Genomic DNA, 23,847 nt, shown 5'->3' on the forward strand with positions numbered 1-23,847 from the left:
TCAAACATCCGAGTGAAGTAATGACGACAAAACGTAAATGGTATTTAGTTTGCTCTGTTTTTGTTACATAACACCTGTCATATTTTAATTATCATTTGTATCCGGTTGGAGATAGAGAGGCAGTGTAAATAGTATGTAAAGAAAGAGAAAAGTGTGAAACTAAACCCTTAAAGTTTATTGAAATACGTAACCGTCATATTTCATATTGTTTTGGTGACTGGCAGCTGAGATATGCTGCATGGTACTGTGTGATTAGGAGGGGCAGTAAAGTGTTCACCGCTGATAAATGGAGGGTGGATACTCTGTTTCGGTAATTGGCGTGAAGTGAATGTTTGTGTACAGTATATCTGCCCTTCACTGCTGGCAGCGGCAGGAGGGTGACGCTGGTGGTGGTGGTGATATGAGGGGCACCAGTTGTTGTTGGCTCCTGGTTCAGTCAGTGAAAAATACTCCTTGAATAGCTGCTGGGTAGCAAACGTGCTAGCTAATTTGATGACATCGATGTTGAACTTTGACCTTACAGCACTGACCTCTGTGGCAGCGCCGATCGCTGTTATCGACTGCATAAATACATGTACACGACTAAGCAGCCTCATTTTGTTTCTTAACAGACAAACCCTCCCCCCAAAAAAAGAGCCTATTCATTGTGTCAAAAGTCACAGTTTACAGATTAAGCTTCTGCGCCTCTGAAACGCACAGTATGCGACCTAGTGCAAACAACAAGTGGAGGTGGAGCTGTTTAGTGCAGTGCCACAAACACCGCGTGCAGTGGCAGATCCAGTTTCCTCAGGGTCCTGCCTCGCCATCAGCGAAAAGCTGGATGAGAGACGTCTCATCACTCTTCTTCAGGCCCCATCTCACAAACAGGCGCATAGTGCGAGTGTCTTTGCTACTTTCAGACTGATGTAGTTGCCACACCCCAATGCGGCACCCACGTTGTTTGAATTGCAAATGATGCTCTTGCTGCCATCGGAGCGCCCAAGGGCATGCTGGTCTTAGAATGGTGTCAGGTGTTTTGTTAGTGCATTGCAAGTCATGCTTTTGTCCAACAAAAAACTGGTCTGAAGTCAGCAGGATAACACTTCATTGATATTTTAAGGGTGTTTTTTTATATTACTATCTTGCAAAGTGCATGTACACTCTTCCTGTTACACACGCAGATTATCTCCACATGTTCATGCAAGTAAAAACGCTGTTCTCTCTTGCCACTTGGCAAATCTGCCCTAATAATATCAATCAGCCAAAGGCGCAAGTGTACCTGGCTTTCAAGGGGATTGGGACCACACCCAAAACACACCCATGATTAATTAAGAGACTAAGCACAAACCTTTTGAACCATGCGTCTGCTGATGTCAAACCTATTACACACAGGCCTAAATGCTCTTGTTCCTTGTGCTTTAGAACACGAGTTCATGTTGTTAAAGTGTGCAACACCCAAGTGTGGAAATACAGAACGGTCACTCATACATTCAGAGGTTCTCACCCAGTATATACCAAGGGAAAATAACGCTCACTCTTTTCCTGAGGTTTTACTTACTATTTATTGATTATATTATCATTGTTAATGATAAAATGTGACACTTCTCGTGTGACATTTTGAGATGTATCTGCAAATAATCAAACGTAACAAATGTTTAAATCAAACCAGGAAGTCAAAAAGCATTATGGTCTGCTCCTCTGTTTCAGTAATCCTCACATTAAACAACAAACAATATGATTTATTGATTAGCTCATGATTGCTCATTTTTTATTTCATGTCTTGTACTGTTTTCTAATTAGGGCTTCACTACAAACAGATTTTTTTGTTGTTATTGCTGCAATAGTAATCTAGAACCGAAAGACCCAAGAAGAAGAACCTTCAGGAAACAAAAATATTGATGGCAATTATATTGTGAATTTAATCAATAAAGCCTTAGGTTTCGTATATTATTGTTCTAAAGTTATACAAGTTTGGTAAGAAAAAAATATATATTTTCAGCTCTAAAGCCTCAGAGAAAGAGAGCGGTGATGGCCGAGGACACTAGCAGGAGGGCGACTCTGGGACCATTGAGCATGATGGCACTGTTACAAAAGTCCTCTTCACAGCAAGATATGGGTTTTACGCAGTTCGTTTCTTTCCGACAACCCTTAGTCATGTAACCTGCAAGACATGATGGAACAACCTCAGTTTCGACAAATGACGAACACCACTCAGCATTCAGTGCAGCAATACTATCTACTGTACCCAATGTGAGATATAAATACTTCTGGTGAGGTGGGGCGACTTACCAGTCACATTGACGGAGAAACAGCGGTCCAGGGGTTCTGGACAAGATGTTTTCCGTAAGCAGGATAGAGGGTCACGAGATACACATGTGTAGCACTTTAATCCACATGCTGGTGGGGAAATACAAAATACTGTCACATATGATTTAAGAATGGAAAACTGTAATCGTAAATCTAAAACAATGGAAGTGTTGCAAATGTTTTTTTTTAAAAATCACCACGAGAAATATTTATGTTTTTTTAGAATTCTTTAAAACATTCATAAAATTGAAAGAAAAAAAACTTTCAGACCCAGCTCCCCCTTTTTTTTCTTCTGGTTTTATCAATATATTCAACACATTGATGACCTTAATTTCTTTATGTTCCAATGTCCAGCCAAAGCAAAAAGCAAAACAATAAACACAAGCTGTTATTACCTGTGGACAGAATCATAAACAGGATCAGAGCTCCATAAAGCCGCATCATGAACTGAGAGAAACACAGACTTTGGATCCCTGCAGAGTGGATAAGAACGCCTTCCTCTTATAGTCCAGCTACTTGGTCTTTTTCCAGAACTTGAACACGTGCATTTTATCAGCAAGCAACCTGGCAACGAACCTGAATAATCTTCATTTACAGTTGTGTAAATAAAGGCAAGAGCTGAGAGCTACATGAATATATAGTCTCTTAGTTTGTAGCAGATAATCTCTTTTGCATATCACAGTATCAGACTGCAAAGGCTGGAGTAGTAGGGTTTGATTGAAATTACTAAATTTATATCTTCAGTTACATATAACATTAGATGTTTTAAATGTTTATATATATAAAAAAAATAATATGAAGATATTTTGACTATGAGAAGTCTATTTTCTCAGAGAATTTCTTAAAGAAATTCAAATCTAAAAAATATATTTATTTAAAGTATTTATTTCTTTATAGAAGTGTTACTTTTTACCTAATATACATAACTTGTAAATGTACTGTTAAAGTCTTTACTCTTGCGCCACCTAGCGAACATCTGGTGGTAGTGAATAGTGAAAAATTAGTGACAAGAGTTTTGTGAAGTACTGAAAAAACAATTTGAGATGACCATAACTGACGGTTTTCAGATGCAGTTAATGCAGTGGGGAAACTTTGGGCCTTCTAGGCCTTTAACACTTTTATAATTTTTCTAATTCTAATTGGAAATATAGATTTCTTCATACCAGCAGTTGTTCGAAAATATCTGATCAGCTGCTAGATCTAAAAAAAATAAAAGAATGGTTGGTCACAACTTTATTTTAGTCCTAGCCCATAAACACAGTCTATGGGTAGATGAGTTGGTCCTCCAATGAACCCTTTTGTTGTATTCTCACCTATTTCCTCTTATTTATGATGGGATCCTCCAGGATGTCAGGGGTTAAGGGTTAGGGTTAGCCATATTGTTGTTGTTTTGATCACATTTCTGTTGTCAGTCTCATGTAGCCGTTACACAATGAATTCACGACTTTTCATCTTGAAAAGTTGTTTATTCTTCAAGTTTGACATGGAGTGAGAGACAAAGTGCTGCAGAGAAACAACTAAATATCCTCAGCTGTGGCTGTTCAACAGTGCGATGGCGGCCGAGGACACCAGCAGGAGGACGACGCTGGGACGCGTCAGTGTGGCGCTGTTACACAAGTCCCCTTCACAGCACGCCATGGCACCTCCACATGCTATACTGGTTTGGCAGCCCTTGGTAACCATGTCGTAACCTGCAAGACACGATTGGAATAATCTCAGAAACCAGTTTACTAAAGCCATTATGATATGTATAATGGTTGATTCCCATGTGTGTTTGGAGGTCCCACTATTGGCTGGAGTAACTTCTGATGTGACAGAGCAGCTTACCGTCGAATTTGAGAGAGTAACAGCGGTTGAAGATGACGGGGCAAGATTTGGTGTCAATGCAGGACCTGGGCTGGGTGGCTGTGCACGTGTAGCATCTCAATCCACACGCTACACAGAGACACAGAAAATAGGACCAGAGTCTTATCATTCTTCATTCATGATAATGTTCACAGTTTCTCTTTTGCTTTGCAAGAAGACACTGCTCGCGGCATTTTGCAGGACATTTTCCAGCAAGAGAATGTCAAAACATGAGATGATGAAACCCTGGTGAGCGCTCACTGACCGAGTGAAAAGGGAAATGAAACTTCAGAGTGTTCATCCAATAAAAGTAGGCCGACTCAGCTCGGTCACAATGCTGAGTTTAAGGAGCAGATTGACATTTTGTAATCTATTAATTTCTTTTTAAATATAGGAAGATTGGCAATGACGCTAACAAGAGCCATTAAGTCAAGAGATTCCTGGATGTGACTGCTTTCAAACAGGAAATACTCGGACACAGAACTTTTCCAAAGAAGTCCTCCGACACCAACGACCATACAGCTCGGGACATCTCCGAGAATCTCCAATCCACCTAACCTATGTCTTCGGAGTGGGAGGAAGCTGGAGTACCCGGAGAAAACCCACGCAGACACTGGGAGAATAGACAAACACCACACAGAAAGGCCCTGGATGGTCTGAACCTGGATGCGATCCAAGAACCTTCTTGCATTGTTTATTCTGTCAGATAAAAGTTTCCATATCAGCAAACATAATGATTTGATCAGTGAACGGCTGATATCAGCAAATCTTCTTCGGCCAACCAATAAATCGGCCAGACTCTAAGGTTTAGGATTTTACACTTTGGGTTTTATGAGGATTAAACAAATGAGATATAATGTGTTACTTACTGTTACTAATCTTTGTGCTAAGCTCAGAAAACCAGTTGTTGCCTGTTTCATAAATGAACAGACACGACGGTTGTGTCGATCAACCTCAAAACATGTCGAGCTATTTATTCAACTTCCTGACATCATCTCCTATTCAGCGTTTGACAATAACCTTTAAACGACCACACATTTCTTCAAGTTAAAATGTCAAAGCACATAAGTCTCACCCAGCTGAGCTGTTCTTACCTGTAGACAGAGTCACAAACAGGCACAGAGCTCCAAAAAGATGCATCTTGAATCAACCCTGCAGGACAGAAAACTGGTGAGAAGGCTTCCTCTTTTCAGAACTTGAACATTTGCATTTGTCACAAAGCCTCCTCCCAAATGACCCAAATAACGTCGTCTCATTACCCCAGAGAGAGCCATGTTGTGTAGATTAACTCTTTATGGAAATGAAGAACTTGGTGCTGAACATCTGTCATTCTGATAATCAGAAATATATTATTCACACATATTTTGTGTGATAGGTTTGATTTCAAACCTATTGCCTGACATGTTGTCTGGACAAAAATAGAAAATGCACTTTCACTTCCTGTATGAGGAACTGAAAAGAGGCCAGCCAGCATAGATGCTATCTTGACAGCAGTAGCTGAAAATGTCAGGAGTTAGCATTGATGAACACATCAGATAGTGTTTTAAACGAGGCAAAAACCGTCTTGCAACGGTTTTGTTTGCTCAAAAAATAAAAAAGCGTTCTTATCCCGAGATAACTTGTTAATATCTCATTATAACGAGTTATTATCTCGTTATAACCAGTTATTATCTCGTTATAACCAGTTAATATCTGTTAACATGAGTTATTATCTAGTTATGACAAGTTAATATCTGTTATAATGAGTTATTATCTCGTTATAACCAGTTATTATCTCGTTATAACCAGTTATTATCTAGTTATGACAAGTTAATATCTGTTATAACAAGTTATCATCTCTTTATCAAAAGAAAATTAATTCATCATCGAGATGACGGCATTAAAAAAATAATTGCAGGCACGGCCGTTCTCGGCTCCCGTACATCATCTACATGACATGCACTTTGAGATTGCTTTGAGCAGTGAAAAGTGCTGTATAAATGAAATGTATTATTATTATTATTATTATTATTATTGTTATTATTATTATTATTATTATTATTATTACTACTTTCAATAAAGATGCAGAAAAAAGGACAACTTTGACCATGCAATTTGTTTCCCCCGGCTCTCTTATAGGCAGTAGTGATGATTGAATCTCCAAGCGTTTAACAATCAAGTGATGAATTTCAACCGGATTATGCCAAAACAGCTCAAGCGCAATAGTTTTATTTTGAAAGATAAAACCGGAAACTGTATGTTCTCACTGATTTGACGCCTGGCGCTTTACGGACGCTGGCCGCGTCATCTACGCGCCCGGGTGATCTCAACACATGCGCCGCTATGTTTTGAAAAGTCGGCACGGCCAGAGAGGCCAGAGCTGTGCGTCGAACCGAGGAATCAGCTGATGAGAAAACAACAACAACAACAACAACAACAACAACAACATGCCGAAGTCTGGGAAGAAGTCGTGCAGCGCCCAGAGCTCCATCAGCAGGTACTTCAGACGGCCGGGCAACGCTCAGTGTGGCGTTGGCCCACATCCTGCTGAGCTCCAGCTTTCAAGAGGCAAGGTGAGGCGTGACACACACACACACACACACACACACACACACACACACACACACACACACACACACACACACACACACACACACACACACACACACACACACACACAGAAGCAGGTGTAAATCCCCAACAAACCCTTTGAAGGCAACACTGTCCTGCATATCCTCAAAATGGTACCAAGTACACTGCTCAACCTCAGGTGCTCTTCTCGTCCTGCAGCAGAAACTTTCCTCCGATCAAGACTTTGGTTTGCCAGCGAAACGAGCAAAGCTTTCTCCACACGATCAGCCGGTGGAGAGTCTGGACTGTGAGCCAGCACCCTGTCAGAGCTCCAAAGGTGAGTGTGTGCATCTCTAATGGGAAAAAAAGGGGGAAGTGTAAGGATCACAGTGACACAGACACTGTGATCAACCGCTGCCACTTATTAAAAGTGGTCCAAAGAGGGAGAGCAGGTGAACCGGTGTCAGGGTCATGGGAGCCTAAGGATCATCGACAGGTGAATGCTGCCCCGCGTGGTCCAATCCCACAGATGAGCCTCGCCCGGGGCCTTTGTGTGTGGGGTTTGCACATTCTCCCTGTGTCTCTGTGGGTTTTCTCAAGGTGCCCTAGCTTCTTAAAGCTTTAGTTTAAGTGCGACCACGTGAAGATCATGTATGGAAAAAGAGTGAGTGATTTTTCTTCCTCTTGTCTCTTAAGTGGCAAAGCTGACGTCGAGCCGAGGAGCGGGCGGCCTCTGCTCCTCCACGCTGGAGAAGCTGAAAGGCTTCACCTGCGCGGCTGAGCCCGGCGTCACGCACAGCGACACGCGGAGGGAAAAGGAGACGGGCGGTGTTAGCGGTAAAAACTGTGACCGAGGAAGCACCGCTTGGCCTCCTTTGGATGTTCCGGATCAGCACAGCTCTAAAGAGAGACTTCAAAACACAGAGGAGGAGGAGCGTGAGGATGAGGAGGAGGACGAAGAGGTCAAAGGAGAGGAGAGTTCAGCGCTGGCTGCTGCAAAACAGGTACCTACTGTAAATTATGATTCCATCACATCGCTGTGCTTTGGGCCGCAAATTAAAATGAAGGTTTCAGCCGAGTTGAAGGTAATTGTATTTGTTTGAGGTAAATAATGTTGTTACAATTCTGTAAACAGATGCCAAAAGTATATCTATTAAAATGTTTGTTTTTTATATTTTTGTAATTATTAGAGCCCGACAGTAACGTTTGGCCGACACAAGCCTTTCACGGACCATGCGTATCAGCATTAATGTTTTCCGATATGAGGCGGTTTGAAAACGTTTATTTTACAGAATAAAAGTTTGCCATTCACGATTTTCTATTTTTTAATTTTTATTTTGCAGGGTTTTCGCTTGTCTCAGTTTGCAAAGTCGGGAAAAGACGGAGGCGGAGGAAAGGCCGCAGAGCCGAGTCCTCCGTCGGACCGCAACTCCGCCTCCAGACCCTCAAAACTCATGTACACTCCCCTGGAGCAGCAGGTCGTCCAGCTGAAACAGCAGCACAAGGACGCCTTGTTGGCTGTGGAGTGTGGCTACAAGTACAGGTTCTTCGGAGAGGATGCTGAGGTGAGGACATGAACAAAAACAAATCCTAAATATATTACTGTCTGAAAGTCATTTCACAATGAAATGATTTTAATCGCAGGTTAAAGGATATTTAGAGTCGGTGTTAATGCGACTTCTGAATATGTCCTCCCTCTCTCTCTCTCTCTCTCTCTCTCTGTGAAATGTGTGTTGTTTTTCCTTTGCTGTCCTAAACTTCACTTACTCTATATTTATAAATTTCTGTTCTTTTAGAAAGAAACCCATGCATATTTAATCAAATCTTTAATGCTAAATGATGACAAATAAACATTGAATCAATAAACCTGCATGCGAGCACTTCATTTTAAATCCACAGGAGTTCTGAGGGAGAGAAGTCACATTGGGAGAACTTGACATCATTTTCCTTTTCTCGTTGCACACATGTCGTCTTTGTGTTGTTTGTGATCAGATTGCTGCAAAGGAGCTGAACATCTTCTGTCATCTGGATCATAACTTCATGACGTGCAGCATCCCCACACACCGACTGTTTGTTCACGTCAGACGGTTGGTTTCCCACGGACACAAGGTACCAAGTATATGTGTTGCATATTGTTAATATTGGTAATTGTCGATACATGACACCCCTAACTATATTCATGAATCCAAGCTGTTTAGAGCCATGTTGTTGTTTCTCACCACTACATTATTGTCTTGTACTTCCAGGTTGGCGTGGTAAAGCAGACCGAGATGTCTGCGATCAAGGCCTCGGGGGCGAGTAGGAACACTCTGTTCACTCGTCAGCTCAGCTCTCTGTACACCAAGTCCACTCTGGTGGGAGAGGGTATCCTTCCAGTCTATGAATATGTCTGCGTGTGTTCCTTTAAAAACACCCTCTTCTAAAATCTTTATTGTCTAAAAGCTGTGTCCTTGACATCGTCCTGAGATGTGAACCCGGTCTGCAGACTGGGGGACGTGGAGGAGGGGCCCTGTGGTGACGTGGTGGGAGACCCTCCTGAAAGCTTCCTGCTGTGTATTAGTGAGAACTGGGATAAACTGAAGAAGCAGCTCACCGTGGGGCTGGTGGTGAGTACGTGGGCAACATAAACATATTCATAAAAACTGAGGAGACATTCAGGCGACCTGTCAATCAGATGAACAAGCACTTCTTTGACATAATTTAATTTAGAAAGAAAGTGTCTGTACATGAAATGGAATGACCCAATTGGGTTTAAAAAAACACCAGTTGTTATTAGGATGTAAACGAAGTATGTTACAGAAAACATGACATTTCTCATGAAATGTTGTGTCATAGCATCACAGGAAAATAAGGGTACTGACCATGGTGTATGCATTTTTTTAATACATTAATCCTATGCTTGTGTTTGTGTATGTAGGCAGTTCAGCCCAGCACCGGAGACGTGCTGATGGACTGTTTCGCTGACGGTCAGTCTCGCTCTGAGCTGGAGGCTCGAGTCTTAAAGATCAACCCGGTGGAGATCCTGGTGCCTTCTGACCTCTCGGAGCAGACACAAAGGCTCCTGCAGAGCATCACCAATGCCAGGTAGTCTGCTGTCAGGACACTAAGGGGCAGTATACACCCATTTTCTACATGGCAATATACTCTCACTGAAGTGTGTCTGTGTGTGTGTGTGTGTGTGTGTGTGTGTGTGTGTGTGTGTGTTTAGACAATGTCATTCTGTCGGATTGTGTTTTTGGAGTTTTCTGGGCTCAGTGTGGATGAGGAAATCAGTTCAGGGTTACATAGAGGTCATGTGATAACGGTCCTCAGCACCCTGGGTACCACTGAAGGGCTGGACAGGGTCCAAACAGTCCTTGTATAGTTTAAAAGTTCATAGACTGACTGAGCCTTTTCCCTCAGGGTCAAAGAAATAAAGTCCATTGATATTTTCCCAAACTGCAGCTGATGGTGCAAACTATATATATACGGATCACGGAAAAAAACTGCGGGACATGTAAAGGTCAAACATTTGAAATGTTACTGTGGATAAAGTGAAGATTTTGCCCAGATATAAACAGAAGAATTGTCAGCCTAAACTTAAAACGGAGACATATTATGCTCATATTCAGGTTCATAATTTTAATTTGGGTTATTACTTGAAAAGGTTTACATGTTCTAATGTTCAGAAAAAACATTTGTTTCCGTGTGCTGTCCCATTCCTGCTGCTCCTCTTTTCAGCCTCTTGTCTGAAACACTTGGTTATTGTGATTGGTCAACTGCTGCCAGCGCATGTAGGAAGTTCTTTCGCTCTCCATTAACCCGGATATGTTGGGGGCGTGTCAGACTAGCTGCTAGACATTCTTTTTTATGCACGTCCGTAATCTTCCGGAAATATCGCCCGGACTACTGACGAGCTCCAGGAGCAGTGTTTTCTGTCAGGGACAGGAGCTCCCTTTACCACGCACTTTGGGCTTTTTAACTTTGCAGACCTGTTTAAATACACACAAAAAAAACATATAACACACTAGAGGAATGGGAAAAATGGAAAAAAAGCATAATTTGTCTCCAGCCCTCACAGTCAAAGTAAAACCATCCTTTGACAAAGACAATAGAAATTTGTCAGCAGTCAAATGATGTTGATTAGCTCAGTTTAAGAACATGAAGTACAGCAGAGAGCTCTTCGCTTTTATGTCAAACCAACAAGTCTGTCTGGTTTCAAGAACAGACTTCCATTTAATGCATCATGCAGCTCCGCCGTACGTCAACCACGAGATTAAAAGGAGTTAAACACTATGTCCACTGTTCATCGACCGGACTAACAGCGCGGCCGGCGACAGTCACCCTGAGCTGCTGTGTCACAGAGACCTGTTGCCTCCCGTCATGCCGCCGTGTGCCCCATCTTTGCCGAGAGTCTGCACCCAGCCCTTTCGCAGCGGTGGGGACGGGCTCCTCTGGAGGCTGCGTGTGATTGCATTATGCCGGGAAAATTAAACGAGGTATCGTCGGATAAACCGGATGGATGACTGCTGCTTTAGACTCCTTGATAGTGCACGTCTCTCATTATTCAGTTTTTTTCTCAAAGTAATTTCAAGAGGCCATTTTTTTTCCTTTTTCCTTTTTTGCACCATCTCAGTTTGATTTAAATTCTGGAAATTGTAGTTCATTTGTTTTCACCCTCTCTTTCTTTGTCTCCTCCCCTCTCCTCCCTTTTTCAGCCGACCCTGTTTTGTGATTATAGTGGAGATGGACCATGCAAAGGCCAGTCGAATTACTGTGCGGGAACAGCACTGTTCTCCAGCGTGGTGCTTATCAGGGACAAGACTCTTCTCAATTTTGCAGCATGTATCATACAAATGCAGGGCTGCTTTGTCTGTTCAGCTCACTCACTTGTACTGGCGTCCTCCCGGAACATTTTTCTAGGTGGTTAGGTGTTTTTTTTTTTCCAATCGTGATTCATCAGACGGAGAAGAATGACAGTTAAACTGCATCAATGACTCTGAACTACCGATGCTCTGATGGGTATCATCAGCAGTAAACACCACAGTGATGTAACACACTAGCTCATTGAAATATACAAGAGCGAGAACACACCCAGATGAGAGAAGGGGATTTTTTTTGCGGCCGATAACGTTAGCACAACAGCCTCCGTGTCTCTGAGGGGGGCTGATGAGACGGGCCCCAAGACAACAGGCTGTACTGCACGTGTGTCCATGGAGCGGCAGGTAATGAGTCCCTGGGAGGCTGCTAGTAGCCCGGTGGAGTATTGGTTGCTTTACTCATCTGCAGCCGGGCGTCAGGATCAGAGCAGTGAAGGGGATCATGGCGACTGAAAAGCTGTAAGACAGTGGTCATGTATCAGGACAGATCAATGCACATCAACCTCTGATCTCTGGGTCTCAATTATCAGTTTTAACCTTTGGCCGTCTCTGTTTGTGATTGATTATCACCATCAGAGTGCATAGGAAAATAGGGAAAATAATTCTATTAGGAAAAGAACCTCGATGGCAAAGAATTGTTGTGCTACTTCTCACATCTGCAGTGACGGACTAAACCCAAATCACAATTTAATGAAATTGAATTTGTACTTCATGAAATGAAATTTTTTTGTTAGTTTCATGGTTTTGAAAAAAACTTTTCGTTTAACCAACATGAGGTGGATACTCATGGTTTTGAGTGAAAAAGCCATATATTAAATAAAACTTATTCAAGAACTAAACAGCCCCCGGTCCCCCAGAGGATAATTTGACTAGATGTTCTCTACAGTGTCCCATCATTGGGGTTAAAAATTTAATTTGTCCAATTGTGGACAAGTGTTTACTGCTAATTGGCAAATGCTGTCTTGCTAACTTACACAACTAAGATGAGATTTTAAACACCCAAAAAATCTGCATGTTGACATTAAGCATTTACTGTAGCTTAAAACACTGTTGTGCAGTCAGTCCCACAGAGCCACTGAAAGCACCAAACCGGAATTATCTGTAGGTTAGATATCGCAAACAAAAGATGGGGTTTTTTGTAATTAATGTGAACTAACTCTAACTCTCTAACTGCATAAACCGGGAATCAGCATCCAGCTTTGTCGTTTCCTGGAACTCTCACAGACTGAGGGTCTGTACGACGCTGGATCCTTTCAGGATCTGTAGAAATGCTACACTGCGCCCCCCCTCTGTCCCTGGATCAATAGCTGCAATTGTTGCAATGTTCGTGTGAACCTTATAATGTGGTTGAATTGACCGGTTAAATGATTAATGGTTGTAGTTACACTGCTGGAACAATATGTGGTCTATTGATCACACAATCTTTATTTCTATTCCAACGAGTGGCTGAAGAGGATGCTGCGTGCGTGCGTGCGTGTGTGTGTGTGTATAAGTAAACGGAAGAAAGAAAATGTTTCAGCAACATGTCCGCAGCCACATGCTTGCCTTGGTTGCCCTGGCAACAACAGGGCAGACAAAGCAACCAAGTCCTTGAAAGCAGCGATGTCTAGAGAGTGAAGGGAACAATGGGGAGATTTGACGGAGCAACGGTGAGCTGCAGGGGAACTGTGTGTGTCTGGTGTGTGTGACTGATGTTTGCATGTGTGTCGCCATCTGTAGAATGGAGTTGAACAAAAGGACGACTGGACAGAACATGCAGTGCTGCGCGTGTCGAAGTCTTGATGAAAAATGATGACATATCAGATGCTACGTTTCCTTCATCGGCGTGTCTGTACAGTCACAAGCACCACTGACCTCTGCAAATCAACGGTGTCATGTTGCTTCCCTCCAGCGCTCAGGCCGACGACCGGGTGAGAGTCGAGAAAAGAGACCGGGCCCAGTTCGAGTTCGCCTCTGCAATGAACACAGTCACCGAGTTCTACTGCCACACTCAGGAGAAAGGTGTGTTTGTCCCTTTTCCTTTAAATCTTTCATCATATATTCTCTCACAGTAAGTCATATCATATATTCTTACTGAAAAAGACTAAAGCTGCTTGCAGACATGCACTGAGGTCTGGACATTTTCCTACACTTCTCCGGAGCGGCTGAATTTTTCGTGCCAGCTCTCTTGTAAAATTCCCGGAGAATGTCCGAGTGAGAATACAGCAGGAGAACACAATTTCCCGGATTGGGTCTGGACATTCATGTATGAAAACAGCTTGACACCCATTTACATGCGAAACGCTCGATGTGTCTGAGGAGGGGGCTTGTGACTAATGGCAGTGTTTGTTTTTTTCCTCCAGGCTCTTGGTCTCTGTCCAGCGTAGCATCCATGGAGAGTCCTGTGATCTGCTGCCTGGGGCCGCTCATCCAGTACCTCCAAGACTTCAACTTGGAGAGAGTTTTAAGGAGTGAAAGGTACACGCACGCACACACGGGAATTATCACACACAACCATTGCAAAAACTTGGGTTAGGGTTATCTTGAGCAATAAACTGGTGGATTACTGTCTGCTTGTCTCACGTGACATTTAGAAAAATGACCTCCTCCTCCGTTGTTCTGTTCCTGATATTTGAGACAATCTTTTGAGTGACATTTTCCAGCGTCACACATAAGTATGTGTGGCGAGAGAGGCGGCAGATAAAACCTATAATGTCACTTATTCGTCGGCGGAGCAGGTGTTTCTCTTTTCGGAAACACTGCGGGGTGAAAGTGCAAAAGAAAAGCATTCTGAAGGTGACGTCTTTAATCAAAACACAGTGATGGACTCACTGCGTTTGAAGGGTCGGTTCACCCATTTTACACATAACAGGGATATTCCAGAATGAAAGTACAACTAGTTCTTTCTTGACCCCATTTACAACTATTTACTAAGTGAAGACCAACACTTTACAATCCAAAAAGCCATATTTCAGTCACAGAATTGGTTTATTTCAGGTTTAGGGAAGTTATAAAAAAAAAATGGAATTATTACATTTTTTTCCCTCACAGCTCATTTCAGCATCTGTCTTGCGAGTCGGAGTGTATGATCCTCAGTGCTGCTACACTCAGGAACCTGGAAATCCTCAACAATCAGGTAAGAGCACGTCTCAGCCAGCTGTTTACACCGCACCATACTCTACAACCCTGTAACGAATACTAATAATAAACAGAAACATCTGCCCTCTGTCTCGGCCTAGTGAAGAAAATTCACCCTTTCTAATCACAATAGCGACTGTAGAGCCAAATCTTACGTGTCAGGGAAGGGAAATCATGCTACAGGTCTTCATTAGTATGGACGTCTTTAAGGTCTTTCAATGCCAACGATTTAACGTGACACGGCATCTCGCCATTTATCCTTTACCCTAGAACTGTGTCGGTGGTGTATTTTAAATACACTAGCTGAGAGCAAGTCGCTGGAGAAATCGGTCTTCATTGTACAGTGGACTGTAACAATTTAATTGCGTGATATAAATTGATAGAAAATGTTCAGTGACTATTCAGGCTTCCGTGGGTAACGGCTCAAAAGTTCAGCACGACTGCTGCTGTGGCGCACACACACACACACACACACACACACACACACACACACACACACACACACACACACACACACACACACACACACACACACACACACACACACACACACACACACACACACACACACACACACACACACTTGAAGTTCAAGCCCAGTTCAATCAGTCGAAACACATTCGGTTGTCTGTGGCCACATTCTTTTAGCAGTGTGAATGCAAAAACGTGTCCTGGCCCACATCGAAGGACCGCCCACTCAGCTGACGTCTTCGGACCTGCTACAGATTCTTAATTAACCAAAGGTATTTTTACACCTCTCACCTATTCCATTGCAGAGCTGCGTGCGACGCAAGTGACACACCACCGTGACGTCACACATTGGCTTGTGAGCTGCCGTTTTGAAGCCTCGAGTTTAGCGTTTTTGGCCAGCGCCATCTTGTTTTTTGGAAACCAGACGTAACCATATTTTGAGGATCGTGGGGGGGGGGTGTCACGGTACTAGCTGTCGATCATCCTGTATCGGCTCTCCAATGCACACCCTGCTTCATCATCTATCTCACTCTAAATAAAAACAATAATTTACTAAATGAACATCATGCTGACTTGGAGAAGACTTGAAACTAGAGATTGAGACCAGAAACTCCTCAGGAAAATATTTACTGACGTTAAAAATCATGTCTGAAGCGGAGTCGTCCTCCACACACACGCACAGAAATTACATGTCTGTATTTGCATATGGAACGGGGAAGTGAGACTGCTCGTGATGCACGTGACTCACTGTAATGCCAGGTGTGAGCTGAAGTGCTAAGACCTGTCCACTCGTGATCCGGTCACTTGAGATGCAGTTAATTCCGGGTCTGAACAGAACAGGGCCACAGTGGCTTTTTCTGTTTACTGTATGTTAAATACCCATAATAGTACTGGATTAAATCATTTTACACATTGAAACACGATGTATACAAGCTGTATTTTTGTGTGTGTGTGTTCTTTAACTGATAGACTGACGGCGGTGTGAAGGGCAGCCTGTTGTGGGTGTTGGACCACACTCGCACTCCGTTCGGGAGGAGACTGATGAGGAAGTGGGTGAGCCAGCCCCTCTCAGACCCCCAGTGAGTACGGGATTACCTTCTGACATTTGATGAAGCACGACTATCGTTGCTCTCTGTCCCTCTCTGTTCTTTTTACTATTTTAACACCAGGAGTTCGTCACAGATCCATGGTGAAGGCAGCGCTTACGGTGCTTTCGTGTTATATAGTAGAGATGGGAATGATTCTTCTGTTTAAGATCTGCAAGTGTTCACATTATCAGAGAAGCAAAGAGTGAGGATTAGAAATGACACACATTGACATCCATTTAATCTTTGGCTGACGTGAAGCATCCATTTTTGATTTTCAGGCACTTCCATCCACCACAGTTGAGCATTCAGAACAATCTCGAGAATAAGTTTCTCATTCATTATTATGTCTTTGATGCTGACGTGAACTCCAAACTCAAACGTGACATGAGGCAGCAGTACTCCAAGCTTGTGTACTAGCCACCAGAAGAATCTTTTTCTCTTGAGGGACGATACAGATCTGACCTGAATGGTTTGGTTCAGACTGCAGGATTTTCACACGTGACCTGATGCCGTGTGGGTACGGAGTCCCATTTGTTGCGTCAGTAAGCTTGTCTCAATCTGCTTTTTCCAGTCTATTGATGGATCTGGATGTAATGGCCAATCTGATGTGTTTTTTCTGTAGTTTAGAATTCAAGACAGCTGTTTAAAGGCCTTTTTAGTTAGTTTCTTCTTTCTCTTTTGCATATGTGAACATATGTCTTTTTTTGTTTCAGATGTTTGTTTGTATTAATACTTTTAATGAATGCCTCGTCAGAGTGGATGCAAGAAAGTGCCCATAAAGTGCTTATTTTTCAGTCGGCGGAGCAGCGGCTCCGCTTTCCGAAACAGGGAAGGGCGAAAACACATAAAAAACTGAATTACATAAAAAGCTGCAACTGACTCACGGCACTTCTGCAACAACCTTTCAGTTCTAATACTGTGATACTCTTCCAGTTTTCCTCTCTGCATTATCATTTGATCATCCATCCATCTATTATTATCTGTGTGACTATTTACTTTTCGTGCGTGTGGCACGCACTCTCCCTCTCCCCCGTGCATGGATTATAGCTGTGGATTGGGCACTGCTCTCAGATTATACAGATAGCTCTTCTGCGGGATTCCAACACCAATAAAACCCAGATTACACCCAGCCACATTAATTCCAAGACACACAGCACAGAAGCACATGTGCACACACGGACACATCAAATATACAGTACATGGAGTGTGAGTACAATGGTAATTGATTGCTCCACTAAACTTCTCTTCATCTGCTTTTCAAATCTTTTTTTTTCCTGGATGTTTATGCCAGAGAAAGATTTTGTATTCTTTGTGACTTTTATAGATGTATATAGGTGGTTACTGCGAAATCAAAACGGATCTTTACAAGCCTTTAACCTTTTTTTTGTGTTTTATGGTCCTCTTAAACTCTCACCTTCAATATTTCTCCTGGCCCCGTTGGAAAATGTACTGTAAAAATGTTTTCACTTAATAAACACACCTTAATAGCCTGTCGTCAGAGGGGATATGCAAGGAATCCCATAAAGTAATTGGGCAAAACAGAAGTGCTGTCCTTCTTGTCTTCCTAATTTCGGCACCTCTCTTCCCTTCTTTTCTCTTCTTCCATGAGCCCACAGATCCATCTCAGGGCGGCAGGACGCTGTGCAGGAGATGTTGGAGTCAGACTCTGTCACTTTAAATTCCACCAGATCCCTGCTGTCACACCTGCCCGACCTGGAGAGAGGCATCTGCAGCATTTACCACAAAAAGGTAAAAAAAAGGATTTGGAACTGAGAGTTCAGAGCATGCAGCATGAGACTGACACGGTCTCCGTGGTCACACTAATATCTGTCAGATTGACGTCTCTGTGGTTGTAGTGAAATTGTTTAAAACGGCTGGAAACGATGGCCAAAATCACAAAAAGCCATTTTTCACTCACTCTGTTTCCCCCTCACTCTTCTCTATCTCTCTCTCTCTCTCTCTCTCTCTCTCTCTCTCTCTCTCTCTCTCATGCCTCTTGATTAACAACAGGGAACAGTCGCTTCAGTGGCACTTACCTGATTGTCTGACACAATCTCATTTCCCATAGGACCCATCTTTGAAATGTCAGATGGTTTCATCTCACCCGTGTGTGTGTGTGTGTGTGTGTGTGTGTGTGTGTGTGTGTGTGTGTGTGTGTGTGTGTGTGTGTGTGTGTGTGTGTGTGTGTGTGTGTGTGTGTGTGTGTGTGTGTGTGTGTGTGTGTGTGTGTGTGTGTGTGTGTGTGTGTGTGTGTGTGTTGGACAGAGATGAGAGAGCTCTGGTATGAGCTTGATGTCTTGTTTTCACGAACAACTTTCTGACTCCATCATATTTGGTTTAAAGAAAATAATCAAATGTCATTGAACGCGCACGCACGCAAGCATCCGCTCCACAAATACCACACACCTTAATTGTCACTTTGCCCATCTGTAGATAAATGGGCCTGTGTGTAATGGCCTGTGTCTCCATTGCTCCATTGACATAATGGGAGGGAGGGTTTTGGCAATGTTTTCCAGTCACTGTCTCTTCATAAAAGAGCAACAAGGGGGTCGCTGACGTGGAGGACCATTAAAAACTGCAGCCTGTGATTAATACGTCCGACTGTTGTCAGTGTGACTCTCATTAACCTTTCATGACATGGTGCTATACTGCGACATCGCCAATGGCTATTAGAAGTCAATATAATCTAGGACATCGCCTCTCTGCAGAGGTGGAAATGCAGATTATTGATTAATCATTCATTTGATTTCATCTTAAATGTGTTTTATTTTAAAGGCTGCAGCATTGATCCGTAGCTGCTATGTATTGGATTATACAGCTGTATTTCCTCTGTTCTGGATGGTCCTCAATTACTCAAAAGAGCTGAAATTTAATCAAAATAAAATAAATCAATGGCAGCCTCGGCTTATAAGCAAGTCAGGGTCGCCTTATTTGATAAATGCAAATAAATAAGTCAGAAAGAATTCCATGACTGAAATCCTTAATATAATCTGTCTACATTTTAATGAGTTTTTGTCAGGCACAATGCAGCGACGCAGCTTTGATATTTAATATTTTGTTGGTGTGTGGAGGGGGCGACTGCGTTGGCTGCAGTCGATGGTCGCTCTTAAAGCTTGGCTGCCACATCCAGAGCAGAAGAGATTTAGTGATCTAATCTTGCTGGTTTACAGAATAACAGCACACACTCTCACACGCATACAGGAAACATTGAAGAAACAAAGATTAGAGTTTAGTTGGAGAATAAATACATTGTCTAACTTCTATTTTATAATTCGCCCGTTACACTCTGATCAGACGCAGCTTCCCTCACAATAGAGAGACTCAGGACTGCTGCCTGCTCAACCGTACACGCCTCAGTGATTATGTTTGTGTGTGTTTCAGTCTTCCACACAGGAGTTTTACCTCATTAGTAGCAGTCTCTGTCGCGTTGGGCTTGAACTGCAGGCCTTGGTCCCAGCGATCCAGTCACAGATCAGCTCCAAGCTGCTCCAGGGCCTCCTGTTGGACACTCCCAACCTGCTGGCTCCAGCCCACAGCTTTCTCAAGGTGCTCAATGAGAAGGCGGCCAAGTGAGTATATCCAGCAGCATTATTTTGCATGAGCAGTGATTAAAAAAACAAAAAGTAAAACAAAAAAACAAAACACAATTAACACTGTATAGTGAGCATAGAGATATCTCCAACAAAAAATAATTCTTACTGGTGTTGAACAAAAACCTTTGTGATTGATATGTTTATTGTTATTGTTCGATATTGTTGTTCATCACAAAAAATATGGTCGATCATATCAATATCATATTTTTGAAATTACGTCGTTGTGGACACTCACTGTAGTCTGGTGGATATGCAGTGCAGGGCGGCAACTAATGCTTACTTTCATTATAGGTTATAGATTACATTATAGATTTATTGCTGTTTTAAAATTTCACTGGTGAATTGATTCCTCCATAACACGTCAGAAAAGAACTCGGAGAAAGATTTTCAATTTGCAATTATATATAACAGCGAAAAGCAGCTTTTTGGATGTGTAACTTAAAATGATTGCACAATTATCGAAACAACTATTGAATTTTCAGCACTAGTGTTTGGTTAAAAATGATACAGTTTTTTGTGAAGACTGTCATTCATAAATTGACTGGTAATACCTTTATCTCCAAATTAAAAAGAAAGGAGAACTTGCAGGCAATATTTGTCATTTTATTGTCATTTCATTTACATATATTCAAATGGACATAGACGCCCGAGTCGCCAGACATTGTATTTGAATAATACTTATTTGAATACGTTTGTTTGTTTAAGATATTTCATTTTTAAAATCCATAAATGTCTGTTGATTGAGAGACTGGTGTCTTTTTGACTTACTATGGATTAGATTAGATCCAATTACTAATTTCTCTCAGTTTGATTGTGAAACACTGATGCATAGTGATGACATCATCAAGCCCTTACGTTCATATATTAATGTGGAACTCGAAAAGACACATCACCCTTTCACCAAACTGGGCTCAGCAATGCAATAACACATTGCAGTGGGTGAGTTTTGAGGCATGCTGACAGATCAACAGTTGGCATGAAGTGCCACAGTGAAGGATCCCCCCCCCCCCGCCCCTTTCTCTCTCCCAGTTTCCACTACTGAAGAATCGGGCTGACCATCAGGCCCATGTATGTCTCACATTTGGGCTTTGTTATCGTGCAGGACGGGGAATAAGACGGAGCTGTTCTCAGATCTGTCCGGCTTCCCGGTGCTACAGGAGCGGAGGGAGCAGATCCAGTCTGTCCTCGGTGAGATTCAAGACCATCGCAAAGAAATCCGACTGAAGCTGAAGGCCCCCGCACTTGACTACGCGACCGTGTCTGGACAGGAGGTACAGTGTGTGTGTGTGTGTGTGTGAGGCTGAGAGTGACAGACAGGTGGTGGGAGGCTGATGGCCTTATTTGGGTGAAAGAATGACTCACAGTGATGATCTGATTTCTGTGTGTCTCAGTTTGAATCAAAAGTGACACATTGTTTTTGTCCGTCTGCTTTGTTGTTACGTGTCAATGTCTTCCTGCTCCTTTTTTCTTCACGTGCCTTCAGTTTCTGATTGAGGTGAAGAACTCGCAGGCCTCCACTGTTCCGCCTGACTGGGTCAAAATCAGCAGGTGAGCTCACTTTGCATACGTACAACAAACCTATTATGAGTCACAAGTTCACGTGGCTTAGTTTTAAGAAGGCAAAGGTAAAATGTTGGTGTCTGGCAGTCACGAATTGTTGTAGCTCAACATATGGAGTGTTTTTCTTCATATAACTTATATCACCGGTTCGGATTCGAATGCTGGACCCTCAACAGAGACTTGCCCTCCTAGCTGTCACAGAGGAACTTCACACTGCTCGAGCAGCCTCCCTCTCCTCTGTTGTCCTTGCCCGTACTCGCCTACCGTGCTGCAAATAGCTCAGGCCCTTCCTACATCCACAACATGGCCGAACCCTTACACCCTGGCCCGTCCCCTATTACGCCTTGCTACTGCCAAGCAGCTTGCTACTCCCTCACTGCAAGGGGTGGTGGGCAGCCAAACGCTCAACAAAAACCCTGTCTGTCTGCTGACCTGCTTTCACAATGGTGGAACGAGCTCCCCGTCGACACCAGGAAAGCAGAAAGAAACCCTTCAAACTCCCCGTCGAAGACTGACAGCTCACCCTTTCAGACTGCCGTTAGTCCTGGAATCATTAATACAGAAAAAAAAAATGGAGCACGAAACCTATTTGATAAATTTTCATGTACTTGCATGATTCTTGCACTTTTTGAGTAATATGTTCACGGTTGAATGAGCTTATTGTAAGTTGTTTGGACAAAAGCGTCAGCTAAATTAATGTAATGTAAAAAATATAACTAAAGATTGACGTCAAATCTTATGTATATGTACCGAGCACAGTATGCAGTATATTTCTCGTCTGTGCTCTGCCTCCTGAACCTCACGTCCCCTCTCCCGCTTCTCCTCCGCAGCACCAAGGCAGTCGGAAGGTATCACTCTGCCTTCCTGGTGGAGCGCTACAAGACGCTGCAGCAGCTCCGAGGGCAGCTGCTGCTCGACTGCCAGAGGGAGTGGATACATTTTCTGGAGTATGACGGACACTTTTGCCGACGATCATAAACTGAAATAAAAACACCATAAAAACACATCAGTCTATCATTATAAATAAGTCAGTTTTAGTCAAGTCACCGTCACTATAGCTGTTCTGTACACAGTATGTACTCGCCTTAACTAACACATGAATTTCTCTCCCCCCCCCCCTCTCTCTCTCTAGTCAGTTTGGAGAGCACTATCACACCATGAAAAGGGCTATTAGTCACCTAGCAACCATGGACTGTCTCTTTTCATTGGCTGAGGTTGCTAAACAAGGGGACTATTGCAGGTGATGTCCCCTCATAATGACCATAAATATTGGTGTGTGTGCGTGTATGTTTATATCGTGTGTGTTTGTGTGTACGCTTGTATTGCGTTTTTTTTGTTGTTGAGTGTAATCATGTATGCGTGCGCGCACACACACGTGCGTGTGTGGGAGTCCTGTGTCGTGTCCTATAGTCTCAGACAGGCTGCGTGTGGGAGTGTGCACCAGGCTCACGGTGTGCTCGGCCAAAACGGCAACATCTCTCCCACTCGCGCCCATACACACACTCACTCACTCACTCACTCAAACTCACACACCTTGACTTGACATGTATTGTCTATTTCTACACATGTTAGCATTTTATATCTTTCTCTCAATACTCCTGGTATTCTTTTTTTTTTTTGTATGTGGAGATTTATGCCTTCTCTTTGTCTTTAACTTCTTAGCCTTTCTTCTTTTTTGCCATTGCTCTTGAATTCACTTAAAAACAGGCATCTACTGTTTGTGTCCCTGTGTGTTAATGTTGCGATAATATATTTCTTCTTTTTTTTCTCCATCTATTTATGAATGGGATAACACAGATATATCACGTCTGTGTGAATTTGGGCAGATGAAGTAAAAAACTGCAGAGCACTAAACTGCAATGATAAATGCTTTGAAATAATTGATATCACAATTTTATTCAACATCTAAATAAGGTGTTTTAGTAGGTTGTTCTTTATATGTAAAATATAAGAACTTTAAAAATGTTTGTTCATGCGACATGTTTTTTTTATGACATTGGTGGATATATTTTAATCCCATTTTAATTTTTTTTTGTTTTTTAACTCATTTTTAGTGAAACTTAATAACTTAAATAAAGCTGAAATGACAAAAACACTGAACACAAGTTAACATTATAGTGGGACTCGGCTCCAGGTGTCAATTTTTATGGTTTCTCCCATCTTTTACACATGTATGTACAGTGTGTTTGGTGTGCATGAGATGTGTTTGTGCATCTGTTTTATTTTATGTACCAAACTGACTGAGTGTGTCCTCTGTGTTCAGACCAGAGGTGTGTGAAAATCGGCGTCAGATCATGATCAGGGATGGCAGACACCCTGCCATAGACTTACTAATGGGAGAGCACAGCCAGTATGTGCCCAACCACACTGAACTGCAGGTACACACACACACACACACACACACACACACACACACACACACACACACACACACACACACACAAAAACACACAAAAAACACAGACGTTTGCCGGCTCA

At 42.7% G+C, this 23,847-nt stretch overlaps 2 protein-coding genes across 2 annotated transcripts in view; one reads left to right on the forward strand and one right to left on the reverse strand.

The window, feature by feature from the left end:
- Window positions 1-1,697: 1,697 nt before the first annotated feature.
- LOC118313455 lies at window positions 1,698-5,460 on the reverse strand. Its single transcript, XM_035638902.2, has 7 exons — window positions 5,391-5,460; window positions 5,226-5,283; window positions 4,114-4,221; window positions 3,817-3,977; window positions 2,682-2,787; window positions 2,269-2,376; window positions 1,698-2,140 (listed from the first exon to the last, which is right to left on the reverse strand). Exons 2-7 carry the CDS (start codon window positions 5,269-5,271, stop codon window positions 1,989-1,991), a joined length of 681 nt encoding a protein of 226 aa, XP_035494795.2. The 5' UTR covers window positions 5,272-5,283; window positions 5,391-5,460; the 3' UTR covers window positions 1,698-1,988.
- A 944-nt stretch (window positions 5,461-6,404) lies between these two features.
- msh3 (mutS homolog 3 (E. coli)) overlaps window positions 6,405-23,847 on the forward strand; it is a 35,906-nt gene continuing 18,463 nt past the window's right edge. Inside the window, exons 1-19 of the mRNA XM_035638989.2 lie at window positions 6,405-6,683; window positions 6,901-7,018; window positions 7,378-7,685; window positions 8,025-8,246; window positions 8,674-8,790; window positions 8,928-9,045; window positions 9,148-9,287; window positions 9,599-9,765; window positions 13,432-13,541; window positions 13,883-13,997; window positions 14,571-14,655; window positions 16,098-16,207; window positions 17,833-17,965; window positions 19,598-19,785; window positions 20,912-21,080; window positions 21,293-21,357; window positions 22,200-22,316; window positions 22,502-22,609; window positions 23,633-23,747. Of these exons, the coding sequence (XP_035494882.2) occupies window positions 6,558-6,683; window positions 6,901-7,018; window positions 7,378-7,685; window positions 8,025-8,246; window positions 8,674-8,790; window positions 8,928-9,045; window positions 9,148-9,287; window positions 9,599-9,765; window positions 13,432-13,541; window positions 13,883-13,997; window positions 14,571-14,655; window positions 16,098-16,207; window positions 17,833-17,965; window positions 19,598-19,785; window positions 20,912-21,080; window positions 21,293-21,357; window positions 22,200-22,316; window positions 22,502-22,609; window positions 23,633-23,747 (2,631 nt within the window). The 5' untranslated portion in view covers window positions 6,405-6,557. The remainder of the gene's footprint in view (window positions 6,684-6,900; window positions 7,019-7,377; window positions 7,686-8,024; window positions 8,247-8,673; window positions 8,791-8,927; window positions 9,046-9,147; window positions 9,288-9,598; window positions 9,766-13,431; window positions 13,542-13,882; window positions 13,998-14,570; window positions 14,656-16,097; window positions 16,208-17,832; window positions 17,966-19,597; window positions 19,786-20,911; window positions 21,081-21,292; window positions 21,358-22,199; window positions 22,317-22,501; window positions 22,610-23,632; window positions 23,748-23,847) is intronic.

This window comes from Scophthalmus maximus, chromosome 19, assembly GCF_022379125.1.
Source record: "Scophthalmus maximus strain ysfricsl-2021 chromosome 19, ASM2237912v1, whole genome shotgun sequence".
Taxonomy (NCBI): Eukaryota; Metazoa; Chordata; class Actinopteri; order Pleuronectiformes; family Scophthalmidae; genus Scophthalmus; species Scophthalmus maximus.

What these genes read in the sequence shown, in the direction of transcription:
- LOC118313455 (XM_035638902.2), bottom strand. Translation starts at nt 5,271, where the DNA reads ATGCATCTTTTTGGAGCTCTGTGCCTGTTTGTGACTCTGTCTACAG. An exon ending in TTACTCTCTCAAATTCGACG is followed by an intron (nt 3,978 to 4,113) that starts GTAAGCTGCTCT and finishes CGTGTCTTGCAG; the next exon opens with GTTACGACATGGTTACCAAG. An exon ending in GTTTATGATTCTGTCCACAG is followed by an intron (nt 2,377 to 2,681) that starts GTAATAACAGCT and finishes TTTCCCCACCAG; the next exon opens with CATGTGGATTAAAGTGCTAC.